We start from the raw sequence: 14,637 nt of genomic DNA, 5'->3' as shown, positions 1-14,637 counted from the left end.
CACCATGGGCTCCCTGTGTGTTTGCTGCCCACTCGACCAAGTCCCAACCATAGAGTTGGATAGAGTTACTCGCCACAGGGCCCGTGTTAGCATGGGTAGCTATTTCGAACTCTATGTTCCCCACCTGTCAATCTGTCTGGAGAGTCAGACTAACTGTGACATTGTGACTCACTGTGCTCTTGTCATAGTCTCGTGATGCTGATACTGTACTTGTACTGTACACTGTGTCGATTTAATTCTATACATAATAGTGTCCATATCCATAGGCACAGTAGAGGTTGGCAGCAGCGGCTATGGCCAGCGCTACATCACAGACGGCAAGGTCAAAGATGAAGACGGATTTGACATAGACGACTCTGACTACGATGTCTTCATTGAGGAGGTGGGTCATCATGTACATCAGGGCTCTGGGGTTATGTTTTCCTTAGGTACAGATCTAGGATCCTCTTACCCTCTCTCAATCGTAACCTTAACCATTAGCGGGGGTAAGGAAAAACTGTCCCAAGATCAGTGTCTAGGAGCAAATTCACCCTAGACCGGTCACAGGGGCCCTATAAACCAGGGGCCCTAGGAAAGCCATCCTACCAATCTTATCCTTATCTCAGTCATATCCCAATCCGGCTATTCTCAGGGCAAATATTTAACAACTGAGGGAAAATATTTAACAACCGTATGTTCCCGGTTTCCTTGTTCAAAAAGCACTTTTAATGCAGATTATCCATTGAGATTGTTTTTTGGTCCAGGGATAAGGTTCATTTAGGTCCAGGAATAGGGTTCATTTGGGTACAGGAATAGGGTTAATTTGGGTCCAGGAATAGGGTTCATTTGGGTACAGGAATAGGGTTCATTTGGGTATAGGAATAGGGTTCATTTGGGTACAGGAATAGGGTTCATTTGGGTACAGGAATAGGGTTCATTTGGGTCCAGGAATAGGATTCATTTGGGTCCAGGAATAGGGTTCATTTGGGTCCAGGAATAGGGTTCATTTGGGTCCAGGAATAGGCTTCATTTGGGTCCAGGAATAGGCTTCATTTGGGTCCAGGAATAGGGTTCATTTGGTTCCAGGAATAGGGTTCATTTGGGTCCAGGAATAGGGTTAATTTGGGTCCAGGAATAGGGTTCATGTGGGTACAGGAATAGGGTTCATTTGGGGACAGGAATATGGTTCATTTGGGTCCAGGAATAGGGTTCATTTGGGTCCAGGAATAGGATTCATTTGGGTCCAGGAATAGGGTTAATTTGGGTCCAGGAATAGGCTTCATTTGGGTCCAGGAATAGGCTTAATTTGGGTCCAGGAATAGGGTTCATTTGGGTCCAGGAATAGGCTTCATTTGGGTCCAGGAATAGGGTTCATTTGGGTCCAGGAATAGGATACATTTAGGTCCAGGAAAGCAGCTCTATAAGTATAACTATACATTTGGCAACACTGTTTGTTTTAGGCATCCACCCAGTCTGTCCAATAACTAATCCAGCAAACTAAACTAACCGTGGCAGTGGCATCCTTCTTACTCCATCTTGCCGTTTCAAAGCTGAAGCCGTTCCCTGCCATTCCCAACGGTGACAACCAGAGATCCCAGCTCCGTTCCCGGTCTGGAACGCCGTCCTCTCAGCCAGGCGGGAACGTCATCTACAGGATGGGCACTGCCCCACCCAACACCATCCTCCTCCCCTCACCCCCATCTGACCCAGAGCTGGGCTCCCCACTTACCCCCGTCACCCCTGAGCTGATCACCATGAGCCCCACCACCGACAGCACTTCCTCCACCACCCTGCCTCCCACCACCCCCACGCCCCCCATGACCCAGTGGATGGGTCCCGTGCCCAGGCTCTACGATCTAGCCTGTGAGGACACGGTGTGCCCCCCCGACAGCTTCTGCCTCAGTGACTACGACAGCGGAGGTTCCCGTTGCCACTGCAACCTGGGCCGCAGTGGTGACATCTGCTCCTACGGTGAGTCAGTCCAGGTCAGGACAGGGGGAGTTAACCCTGTGATGACAGGACTTGGACCTTGGATTAGGACAGGGACTTGCCAGCTTTCTTCTCCCCCTGCTCCTCTTCCTCCTGCTCTTCATGCCTCTCCTCCTGCTCCTCCTCCTCCTGCTCTTCATGCTTCTCCTCTTGCTCCTCCTCCTCCTCCTGCTCTTCATGCCTCTCCTCCTGCTCCTCCTCCTCCTGCTCTTCATGCTTCTCCTCTTGCTCCTCCTCCTCCTCCTGCTCTTCATGCTTCTCCTCTTGCTCTTCCTCCTCCTGCTCTTCATGCCTCTCCTCTTGCTCCTCCTCCTCCTCCTGCTCTTCATGCTTCTCCTCCCCCTGCTCCTCTTCCTCCTGCTCTTCATGCTTCTCCTCCTCTTGCTCCTGCCCTTCATGCCTCTCCTCCTGCTCCTCCTCCTCCTGCTCTTCATGCTTCTCCTCTTGCTCCTCCTCCTCCTCCTGCTCTTCATGCTTCTCCTCTTGATCCTCCTCCTCCGCCTGCTCTTCATGCCTCTCCTCTTGCTCCTCCTCCTCCTGCTCTTCATGCTTCTCCTCCCCCTGCTCCTCTTCCTTCTGCTCTTCATGCTTCTCCTCCCCCTGCTCTTCCTCCTGCACTTCATGCTTCTCCTCCCCCTCCTCCTCTTGCTCTTCATGCTTTGCCTCCTGCTCCTCTTCCTCCTGCTCTTCATGCTTCTCCTCCTGTTGCTCCTCCTCCTCCTCCTGCTCTTCATGCTTCTCCTCCTGATCCTCTTCCTCCCGCTCTTTATGTTTCTCCTCCTCTTGCTCCTCTTCCCTCTGCTCTTCATGCTTCTTCTCCTCTTGCTCCTACTCCTCTTCCTGCCCTTCCTCTTCTTCTGCTCCTCCTCCTCTGCCTGCTCCTCTTCCTGCTCTTCCACTTCTTCTGCTCCTCCTCCTCTGCCTGCTCCTCTTCCTGCTCTTCCTCTTCTTCTGCTCCTGCTCCTCTGCCTGCTCCTCTTCCTGCTCTTCCTCTTCTTCTGCTCCTGCTCCTCTTCCTGCTCTTCCTATTCCTGCCCTTCCTCTTCTTCTGCTCCTCCTCCTCTGCCTGATCCTCTTCCTGCTCTTCCTCTTCTTCTGCTCCTCCTCCTCCTGCTCCTCCTCATCCTGCCCTTCCTCTTCTTCTGCTCCTCCTCCTCCTCTGCCTGCTCCTCTACCTGCTCTTCCTCTTCTGCTCCTCCTCCTCCTCTGCCTGCTCCTCTTCCTGCCCTTCCTCTTCTTCTGCTCCTCCTCCTCCTCTGCCTGCTCCTCTTCCTGCCCTTCCTCTTCTTCTGCTCCTCCTCCTCTGCCTGCTCCTCTTCCTGCTCTTCCTCTTCTTCTGCTCCTCCTCCTCTGCCTGCACCTCTTCCTGCTCTTCCTCTTCTTCTGCTCCCCCTCCTCTGCCTGCTCCTCTTCCTGCTCTTCCTCTTCTTCTGCTCCTCCTCCTCCTGCTCCTCCTCATCCTGCCCTTCCTCTTCTTCTGCTCCTCCTCCTCCTCTGCCTGCTCCTCTACCTGCTCTTCCTCTTCTGCTCCTCCTCCTCCTCTGCCTGCTCCTCTTCCTGCCCTTACTCTTCTTCTGCTCCTCCTCCTCCTCTGCCTGCTCCTCTTCCTGCCCTTCCTCTTCCTCTGCTCCTCCTCCTCTGCCTGCTCCTCTTCCTGCTCTTCCTATTCTTCTGCTCCTCCTCCTCTGCCTGCTCCTCTTCCTGCTCTTCCTCTTCTTCTGCTCCTCTGCCTGCTCTTCCTCTTCCTGCCCTTCCTCTTCTTCTGCTCCTCCTCCTCTTCCTGCTCTTCCTCTTCTTCTGCTCCTCCTCCTCCTGCTCCTCCTCATCCTGCCCTTCCTCTTCTTCTGCTCCTGCTCCTCTTTCTGCTTTTCTTACTCCTCCTCCTCCTGCTCCTCCTCCTGCTCTTCCTCTGCTTCTGCTCTTCCTCATCCTGCTCCTCTACATGCTCCTCACCCTCGGGGGGGGGGGGGTACCCCAGAGACAGTGGCTGAGTTTGGGCCTATAGACATCGTTCTGGAAATGATCTGTGTCCTCTCTTTCTCTGAAAAAGTCTCTCTAGTGGAGATAGGGTCTGTGGATAGGGTGTCTCTGGTGTAGGCCTAATTCTGTGTCATGAACATAAATTGATCATGTAGAGCACAGGGAGAAGGGGGGTCAGAGTTTCGAAAATGTTTGTGTTTCACCTAAATTCAACTGGGTCGTATTCATTATTCACCAAACAGAAGAAACAAACTAAAACAAGGATGGACTATACCTGAGCTTGTCCAATAACCAACGCTCTTTTTGCTTTCCGTTGTACAGCCTTTTGCTACGGTGTGCCCTAATGAATACCATCATGATCTTCCACCTGGTTCTGCCTTGTACTCCTATGTTTTTGAGCCCCAGTATTTGAATTCAGTTGAGTGTGTTGCATGTTCACACTGACTTGATGGATGCCATTGTAAAACACAGTGATGAGCTGGTGTTTCCTGCTCTGTGTTTGCCAGGAGTGACGGTGCAGTTCCCAAGGTTCTATGGCCACTCCCACATGACCTTTGAACCTCTGAAGAACTCTTACCAGACCTTTCAGATGACCCTTGAATTCAAGGTACAGTACTATACCACGGGTTGCGTGTCTGTGTGTGTGGTCCGTGCATGTCTATGTATATTTCCGTCTGTATCTGTGTGTGTGTGTGTTGTGTGTTAGGCAGACTCGGAGGATGGCTTGTTGCTGTACTGTGGGGAGAATGAGCATGGCCGTGGAGACTTCACCTCTCTGGCTCTTGTACGAGGCAAACTGCATTACAGGTGTGTGACCAGTGTGGTTGCGGCGGGTTTGTCAGGGTGTAGGGTGAATTTGCCCCTTGATGCTGATCTTGTGTCAGTCTTGCATTTTCCCCACTAATAATTAAGATTATTATTGGGGGAGGAGAAGCTGATCCTAGATCTGTACTTAGGGGGAAATCCATCCCAGACTGTGTGACAGTGATTAGGCATGCTGTGATAGGGTCAGTGTGGTTGCGGCGGGGGAGACAGACAGTGTGTTGTGGTTTTGCAGGTTTAACTGTGGCACTGGGGCAGCACAGATAGTCAGCGAGACTCGCATGGTGCCCGGACAGTGGCACACTGTCACCGTATTCAGGGACGGCATGAGTGGCTGGCTGAGAATGGACAACGATACGCCCATTTCAGGACGCTCACAGGTGAGGGCAGAACACACCAGTGGAGACAGCAAGATTTTAGAATGGGTCGATATTTCACTGAGATAGAAATATGATCTATAATGGTCTGTGTATCAAATGGCACCTGATTCCCTACATAGTGGACCACTTTTGACCAGAGCCCGATGGGCTTCCTTATGGACTCTGGTTAAAAGTAGTGCACACTATAGAGAATAGGGTGTCATTTGGGATGCATACCTCCATGATTGACAGGTGATAATCCCTCTCATTAGAGAGCTTTAGTGCATCGCTTTTTCTATTTCTCTTTTTATGTTTTGTCAGGATCAGCTATAGATTTGCTTGACTGTAATGGTTGACCCTCTCTTTGTCCCCCACAGGGACAGTACACCAAGATCACATTCCGAAGCCCGTTGTACTTGGGAGGGGCTCCCAGTGCCTATTGGTTGGTCAGGGCCACAGGGAGCAACCGGGGCTTTCAGGGCTGCATGCAGAGTCTGACCATCAACAACAAGGCCACGGATCTCAGACCCTGGCCCCTAGGCAGCGCTCTGAGCGGGGCAGACATCGGTAAGGGAGGGGGGTCCGATCCATACACGTCTGGATGTCCAGCTGGCTTATATCCTCTTCATTCCCAATGGTTTCTGATGTTTCTTTGTTTTTCATTCAAGTCTTATAATCATAGTCTTCTACCTCTAGTTTTAGTTCTAGCACTTCTAACAGAATTTGTTATTTGTCCAAATAATTTGTCCAAATCCCATGAATATTCAGATGTACTGTAGTCCATCATCCCATGTCTGTGGAATGAATCTGTCCCCAGGTCAGATTTAGGCTGGAGAGTTGTCTGGCTTTCTGTAGGTCAACAGTCAGACACCATATTGATTAGTGCATTTATACCGGGTGTGGAGTTGAATGGACAGTCAATGTTGATGAGAGTGGACAGAACGAGGGAGATGCATCGCTGGTTCTCACTCTGTGTCAAAGTGGTAACTCACACTGTAGCGCCACATAGGTGAAATCAACGAGGCGATTCGTCAAAAGAAATATCACATGAAATACACATCTCATCCCATAATGATGATATGTAGAATAGGGATAGACAGCAGTGAAAAAATAGACTTCACTTACGCTTGGCTCTTCGTCTGTGGTAATGTCATCCACATTCCATCTATTGGTCAAGTCTGGCTGTACAAGTAAATTCATTTAGAGTTAGAGGGCAGTTAAAGGGATAGTTCACTTAGAATTAGAGGGCAGTTAAAGGGATAGTTAATTTAGAATTAGATGGCAGTTAAAGGGATAGTTAATTTAGAGATAGGGGGCAGTTAAAGGGATAGTTAATTTAGAATTAGATGGCAGTTAAAGGGATAGTTAATTTAGAATTAGATGGCAGTTAAAGGGATAGTTAATTTAGAGTTAGGGGGCCGTTAAAGGGATAGTTAATTTAGAGTTAGGGGGCCGTTAAAGAGATAGTTAATTTAGAGTTAGGGGGCAGTTAAAGGGATAGTTAATTTAGAGTTAGGGGGCAGTTAAAGGGATAGTTAATTTAGAATTAGATGGCAGTTAAAGGGATAGTTAATTTAGAGTTAGGGGGCAGTTAAAGGGATAGTTAATTTAGAGATAGGGGGCAGTTAAAGGGATAGTTAATTTAGAGTTAGGGGCCGTTAAAGAGAGTTAATTTAGAGTTAGGGGGCAGTTAAAGAGATAGTTAATTTAGAATTAGATGGCAGTTAAAGGGATAGATAATTTAGAGTTAGGGGGCAGTTAAAGGGATAGTTAATTTAGAGTTAGGGGGCCGTTAAAGGGATAGTTAATTTAGAATTAGATGGCAGTTAAAGGGATAGTTAATTTAGAGTTAGGGGGCAGTTAAAGGGATAGTTAATTTAGAGATAGGGGGCAGTTAAAGGGATAGTTAATTTAGAGTTAGGGGCCGTTAAAGAGAGAGTTAATTTAGAGTTAGGGGGCCGTTAAAGAGATAGTTAATTTAGAATTAGATGGCAGTTAAAGGGATAGTTAATTTAGAGTTAGGGGGCAGTTAAAGGGATAGTTAATTTAGAGTTAGGGGGCCGTTAAAGGGATAGTTAATTTAGAGTTAGGGGGCAGTTAAAGGGATAGTTAATTTAGAGTTAGGGGGCAGTTAAAGGGATAGTTAATTTAGAGTTAGGGGGCCGTTAAAGGGATAGTTAATTTAGAGTTAGGGGGCAGTTAAAGGGATAGTTAATTTAGAATTAGATGGCAGTTAAAGGCATAGTTAATTTAGAGTTAGGGGGCAGTTAAAGGGATAGTTAATTTAGAATTAGATGGCAGTTAAAGGGATAGTTAATTTAGAGTTAGGGGGCAGTTAAAGGGATAGTTAATTTAGAGATAGGGGGCAGTTAAAGGGATAGTTAATTTAGAGTTAGGGGGCCGTTAAAGAGATAGTTAATTTAGAGTTAGGGGGCAGTTAAAGGGATAGTTAATTTAGAGTTAGGGGGCAGTTAAAGGGATAGTTAATTTAGAGTTAGGGGGCAGTTAAAGGGATAGTTAATTTAGAGATAGGGGGCAGTTAAAGGGATAGTTAATTTAGAGTTAGGGGGCCGTTAAAGGGATAGTTAATTTAGAGTTAGGGGGCCGTTAAAGAGAGAGTTCATCATCATCATAAAACACAAAACACATCATCAGAAATGTAGCTTTGTTCTGAAAGTGAAAACTTGACTGCACAATTTCTTGGGATTGTATTAACAGTGGACACATTTTTTGTTGTTGTTGTTGTGAACTGTTTCTTTAAACCCTGCAGCGCCTGTGTGTATCCTTTCTGCTTGTTCCCCAGGTGAGTGCAGTGACAGCGTGTGTGAGATGGTCACCTGCGACAACAGAGGAATCTGCTTTGCCAACCGAGCGGACGGGTACATCTGTCTGTGCCCTCTGGGCTTCAGAGGCATGCTCTGTGAAGAGAGTGAGTCATCTTTCTGTCCTCTCGTCTGCGTCACACATGGCCCATAGGGCTCTGGTCAAAAGTAGTGCACTGTGTAGGGAATAGGGTTCCATAGGGCTCTGGTCAAAAGTAGTGCACCATATAGGGAACAGGGTGCTATTTGGAATGCATCATACTGTACTTCTCTACAATACAAACTGTATAATGCCAATTGTGAATACATTTAGATATTAAATACTGACTTCTGCCCATTCAATTATACTTGACATCAGACATAGACATGTTTCTTTCTTGTGCTACACACCCTGTATGCTACTTATATAGATCAGCCACACCCTGTATGCTACTTAGATAGATCAGCCACACCCTGTATGCTACTTATATAGATCAGCCACACCCTGTATGCTACTTATATAGATCAGCCACACCCTGTATGCTACTTATATAGATCAGCCACACCCTGTATGCTACTTATATAGATCAGCCACACCCTGCATTCTACTTAGATAGATCAGCCACACCCTGTATGCTACTTAGATAGATCAGCCACACCCTGTATGCTACTTATATAGATCAGCCACACCCTGTATGCTACTTAGATAGATCAGCCACACCCTGTATGCTACTTAGATAGATCAGCCACACCCTGTATGCTACTTATATAGATCAGCCACACCCTGTATGCTACTTAGATAGATCAGCCACACCCTGTGTGCTACTTATATAGATCAGCCAAACCCTGCATTCTACTTAGAGAGATCAGCCACACCCTGCATTCTACTTAGATAGATCAGCCACACCCTGTATGCTACGTATATAGATCAGCCACACCCTGCATTCTACTTATATAGATCAGCCACACCCTGTATGCTACTTATATAGATCAGCCACACCCTGCATTCTACTTAGATAGATCAGCCACACCCTGTTTGCTACTTATATAGATCAGCCACACCCTGTATGCTACTTAGATAGATCAGCCACACCCTGTATGCTACTTATATATATAGATGTGCCACACTCTGTATACTACTTAGAAAGATCAGCATTTCGATTTTGAAACATTTTCCAACTCCTCTCCCCTAACCCTATCCCAAACCTGTCACCCTATCCCAAACCTGTCACTTTATCCCAAACCTGTCACCCTATCTCAAACCTGTCACCCTATCTCAAACCTGTCACCCTATCTCAAACCTGTCACCCTATCTCAAACCTGTCACCCTATCCCAAACCTGTCACCCTATCCCAAACCTGTCACCCTATCCCAAACCTGTCACCCTATCCCAAACCTGTCACCCTATCCCAAACCTGTCACTTTATCCCAAACCTGTCACCCTATCCCAAACCTGTCACCCTATCCCAAACCTGTCACCCTATCCCAAACCTGTCACCCTATGCCAAACCTGTCACCCTATCCCAAACCTGTCACCCTATCCCAAACCTATCACCCTATCCCAAACATGTCACCCTATGCCAAACCTGTCACCCTATCCCAAACCTGTCACTCTATCCCAAACCTGTCACCCTATCCCAAACCTGTCACCCTATCCCAAACCTATCACCCTATCCCAAACCTGTCACCCTATCCCAAACCTGTCACCCTATCCCAAACCTGTCACCCTATCCCAAACCTGTCACCCTATCCCAAACCTGTCAAAACCTGTCACCCTATCCCAAACCTATCACCCTATCCCAAACCTGTCACCCTATCCCAAACCTGTCACCCTATCCCAAACCTGTCACCCTATCCCAAACCTGTCACCCTATCCCAAACCTGTCACTCTATCCCAAACCTGTCACCCTATCCCAAACCTGTCACCCTATCCCAAACCTGTCACTCTATCCCAAACCTGTCACCCTATCCCAAACCTGTCACCCTATCCCAAACCTGTCACCCTATCCCAAACCTGTCACTCTATCCCAAACCTGTCACTTTATCTCAAACCTGTTACCCTATCCCAAACCTGTCACCCTATCCCAAACCTGTCACCCTATCCCAAACCTGTCACCCTATCCCAAACCTGTCACTCTATCCCAAACCTGTCACCCTATCCCAAACCTGTCACCCTATCCCAAACCTGTCACTCTATCCCAAACCTGTCACCCTATCCCAAACCTGTCACTCTATCCCAAACCACTGCCAGGTTTCCTGCTGTCTCTGCCACTCTTCAACGAGACCATGTTTTCGTACGCCAGCGCCCCTTGGCCCCAGTCCCTCCTCAGTTACCTGTCCTTCATGGAGTTTGAGATCACCTTTCAGCCGGCCAGGCCTGACGGCACGCTGCTCTACAGCGACGACGCCAGCAGCCGGGACTTCTTGGCCATCAACCTGGTGGAAGGATACGTGGAGTTCCGCTTTGACTGTGGCTCTGGAGGGTCTGTCATTAGGTACAGGCTTCATTGAAAGATCTATGTTTACAGGATATGACTCTGTCACGACTGTTTTATCATGTTTGTAGACTTGTGCTGGCAACTCTTTGTTCATATGTATTGGAAATGATGACTGTTTGACCAATGCTTTTCCTGTCTGTGTGTGTCTGTGTCTGTATGCGTATGTGTGTCTCTGTGTGTGTGCGTGCGTGTGTGTGCATGTGTGTGTAGGAGTGAGGAGCAGGTCAGTATAGGCACATGGCATGAGCTGCGGGTCTCTCGTACAGCCAAGAGTGGCATCCTGCAGGTGGACAACCAGAAGCCCATGGAGGGCATAGCTGAGGTACAGGACTGGACTAGGATTTGACTTTTCCAATAACTTTCCCAAAAATTCCCAGGTTTTCCAGAAATCCTGGTTGGAGAATTACAGATGTCCTTTTCTATCCTGATTCTGGGAATTGTTCGATTGGGATTTCCAGAAAACATTTTGTCAGCCGTGTTAACATGAACATGTTTAGCATCTCCTGGCTTCCACACATACAAGCCACTGATGCCAGACCTTTGGAACATCTACATTTTAAAAAGTCAAACAAATTAATTGAATAAAATACACCATCACAATAAATACATGATTTATTTTAGGCAGGTCTAAAGAAACATTATGATATGAAGAAAATGTATTTCAGAAAAACACAATATGAGTCGGCCCATTGTATTTTATCTGGCTATGTGCCATGCCAAGGCTGTAGGCTTATTCATTTAGCAGACAAGCTAGGCTTAATTCCTGTGCCATTATTTTATTTCATAGTTATACGAATATAATTCTATATTTTTCCCAGTCCGGAACAAGTGTACATATGAAGTGTCCTATTTTGTGCATTAAAGTGATCATTTGAAACAGGTCCAATACACTGGTGATATACACTGGTCCAATACACTGGTGATATACACTGGTGATATACACTGGTGATATACACTGGTGATATACACTGGACCTATACACTGGACCTATACACTGGTCCTATACACTGGTCCTATACACTGGTGATATACACTGGTCCTATACACTGGTGATATACACTGGTGATATACACTGGTGATATACACTGGTCCTATACACTGGTCCTATACACTGGTCCTATACACTGGTCCTATACACTGGTCCTATACACTGGTGATATACACTGGTGATATACACTGGTCCTATACACTGGTCCTATACACTGGTCCTATACAGTGGTCCTATACACTGGACCTATACACTGGTCCTATACACTGGTCCTATACACTGGTCCTATACACTGGTGATATACACTGGTCCTATACACTGGTCCTATACACTGGTCCTATACACTGGTCCTATACACTGGTGATATACACTGGTGATATACACTGGTCCTATACACTGGTCCTATACACTGGTCCTATACACTGGTCCTATACACTGGTGATATACACTGGTGATATACACTGGTGATATACACTGGTCCTATACACTGGACCTATACACTGGACCTATACACTGGTCCTATACACTGGTGATATACACTGGTGATATACACTGGTCCTATACACTGGTCCTATACACTGGTCCTATACACTGGACCTATACACTGGACCTATACACTGGTGATATACACTGGTGATATACACTGGTGATATACACTGGTCCTATACACTGGTCCTATACACTGGTCCTATACACTGGTCCTATACACTGGTGATATACACTGGTGATATACACTGGTCCTATACACTGGTGATATACACTGGTCCTATACACTGGTCCTATACACTGGTCCTATACACTGGTCCTATACACTGGTCCTATACACTGGTCCTATACACTGGTGATATACACTGGTGATATACACTGGTCCTATACACTGGTCCTATACACTGGTCCTATACACTGGTCCTATACACTGGTGATATACACTGGTCCTATACACTGGTCCTATACACTGGACCTATACACTGGTGATATACACTGGTGATATACACTGGTGATATACACTGGTCCTATACACTGGTCCTATACACTGGTCCTATACACTGGTCCTATACACTGGTCCTGTACACTGGTCCTATACACTGGTCCTGTACACTGGTCCTATACACTGGTCCTATACACTGGTCCTATACACTGGTGATATACACTGGTGATATACACTGGTCCTATACACTGGTGATATACACTGGTCCTATACACTGGTCCTATACACTGGTCCTATACACTGGTCCTATACACTGGTCCTGTACACTGGTCCTATACACTGGTCCTGTACACTGGTCCTATACACTGGTCCTATACACTGGTCCTATACACTGGTGATATACACTGGTGATATACACTGGTCCTATACACTGGTGATATACACTGGTGATATACACTGGTCCTATACACTGGTCCTATACACTGGTCCTATACACTGGTCCTATACACTGGTCCTATACACTGGTCCTGTACACTGGTCCTATACACTGGTCCTATACACTGGTGATATACACTGGTGATATACACTGGTCCTATACACTGGTGATATACACTGGTGATATACACTGGTGATATACACTGGTGATATACACTGGTCCTATACACTGGTCCTATACACTGGTCCTGTACACTGGTCCTATACACTGGTCCTGTACACTGGTCCTATACACTGGTCCTATACACTGGTCCTATACACTGGTGATATACACTGGTGATATACACTGGTGATATACACTGGTCCTATACACTGGTCCTATACACTGGTCCTATACACTGGTCCTATACACTGGTCCTATACACTGGTCCTGTACACTGGTCCTATACACTGGTCCTGTACACTGGTCCTATACACTGGTCCTATACACTGGTGATATACACTGGTGATATACACTGGTCCTATACACTGGTCCTATACACTGATCCTATACACTGGTCCTATACACTGGTGATATACACTGGTCCTATACACTGGTCCTATACACTGGTCCTATACACTGGTCCTATACACTGGTCCTATACACTGGTGATATACACTGGTCCTATACACTGGTCCTATACACTGGTCCTATACACTGGTCCTATACACTGGTCCTATACACTGGTCCTATACACTGGTCCTATACACTGGTCCTATACACTGGATTTAGAGTTCTTTGACAACATTAGTTGTGAATGATACAAACCTTATAATGTCTTAGAAATCAAATATATTTGGGCTGCATGATGCGACTATAGGCTACTGATGATTTGAGAAAGTCGCAAAAACATTGTTTTCCGCCCATAGCATTGAATGGAAGGAAAGCCAGCGAGCATTTGGCCTCCCTTGATAAAGAAATATATAAAATAATAGCCAATCAGCATTGAGCTAAACGGAGTGAGCTCAGCTGTGATTGGTCCTGGTGCACACAAAAAAAGTGTCAAGGGAAGCCAGTTTGGTTTTGTCTTCAGACCAATCACATCACGAGCCAAACGCCATTATTGACAGGAAAAAAACATGAATTGTTGCATCTCATTGTGTTGTTTTCCTCCGGTGGCTAGCGAGCTAAAATCATCCCTTTCCTAAATTAGCCATGGATGATGATGGACTTGTGGTTGTATTTAATTCTCCGTACTGGCCAATGATTATAGCGGTGGTTCTGATCCAACCATTAAAACATACATTGTTGTGCCCCTGGCCTGAGAGGATGGAAGTTCAAGATGTAGCTAGACTTAGTATGCTAATGTTAACTAGCTGGCCTGGCGTGCCGTTGCCCATGAAATTAAGCTAGCGAGCAAGTATTTTAGCCAAGTAACCTAGGACAACAAAACATAATAGCGTGTACTGTATGAAAGAGTCTGTTTAGGCAACATGAAAGAGGAGCATGGCATTGGCGTTTTCCTACAAGTACGAGTAAATCCACGTTTTCACACACACATGCACACACAAACACACACAGAAATCAATACCATGGACAGCCATGTCATATTTAGCTTACTTTGATTGGACTAAATGTTTTTTTGGTATATTTTAGTTGTCACTGTATTAGAGTAAGCATAGGTAATTAGATGATGTTGAAATAGTGCTAGAATAGGGGAGGCAGCTCCTGTTTTCTTTTCAACTTGCGGTAACTCCCTGTGGTCCTAAATCAATAGTTGTTTTTAATAGTCCGAAAACCTTGCTATAAGTCATGTAACTGTTTGTTACATGCAATATGTTTTGTTGACTTCGCCGGACAGATGTGGCTCTCCAGTTT

The 14,637-nt window shown here is 46.3% G+C and overlaps 1 protein-coding gene across 3 annotated transcripts in view; it reads left to right on the top strand.

Annotated features, from left to right (window-relative positions):
* LOC124034664 (pikachurin) overlaps window positions 1-14,637 on the top strand; it is a 55,566-nt gene that overhangs the window by 28,831 nt on the left and 12,098 nt on the right. For all 3 annotated transcript variants that reach the window (XR_006838609.1, XM_046348132.1, XM_046348131.1), the window contains exons 8-16: window positions 267-382; window positions 1,530-1,950; window positions 4,455-4,555; window positions 4,655-4,755; window positions 5,006-5,150; window positions 5,507-5,696; window positions 7,933-8,058; window positions 10,182-10,425; window positions 10,639-10,750. Coding sequence is in view for 2 of the 3 variants with exons in the window: in XM_046348132.1 (XP_046204088.1) it covers window positions 267-382; window positions 1,530-1,950; window positions 4,455-4,555; window positions 4,655-4,755; window positions 5,006-5,150; window positions 5,507-5,696; window positions 7,933-8,058; window positions 10,182-10,425; window positions 10,639-10,750 (1,556 nt within the window). In the remaining variant the exon portion in view is untranslated. The remainder of the gene's footprint in view (window positions 1-266; window positions 383-1,529; window positions 1,951-4,454; window positions 4,556-4,654; window positions 4,756-5,005; window positions 5,151-5,506; window positions 5,697-7,932; window positions 8,059-10,181; window positions 10,426-10,638; window positions 10,751-14,637) is intronic.

The sequence above is a fragment of the Oncorhynchus gorbuscha genome, linkage group LG04 (assembly GCF_021184085.1).
Source record: "Oncorhynchus gorbuscha isolate QuinsamMale2020 ecotype Even-year linkage group LG04, OgorEven_v1.0, whole genome shotgun sequence".
NCBI classification, from domain to species: Eukaryota; Metazoa; Chordata; class Actinopteri; order Salmoniformes; family Salmonidae; genus Oncorhynchus; species Oncorhynchus gorbuscha.
This window is presented reverse-complemented; position numbering and strand designations above follow the sequence as displayed.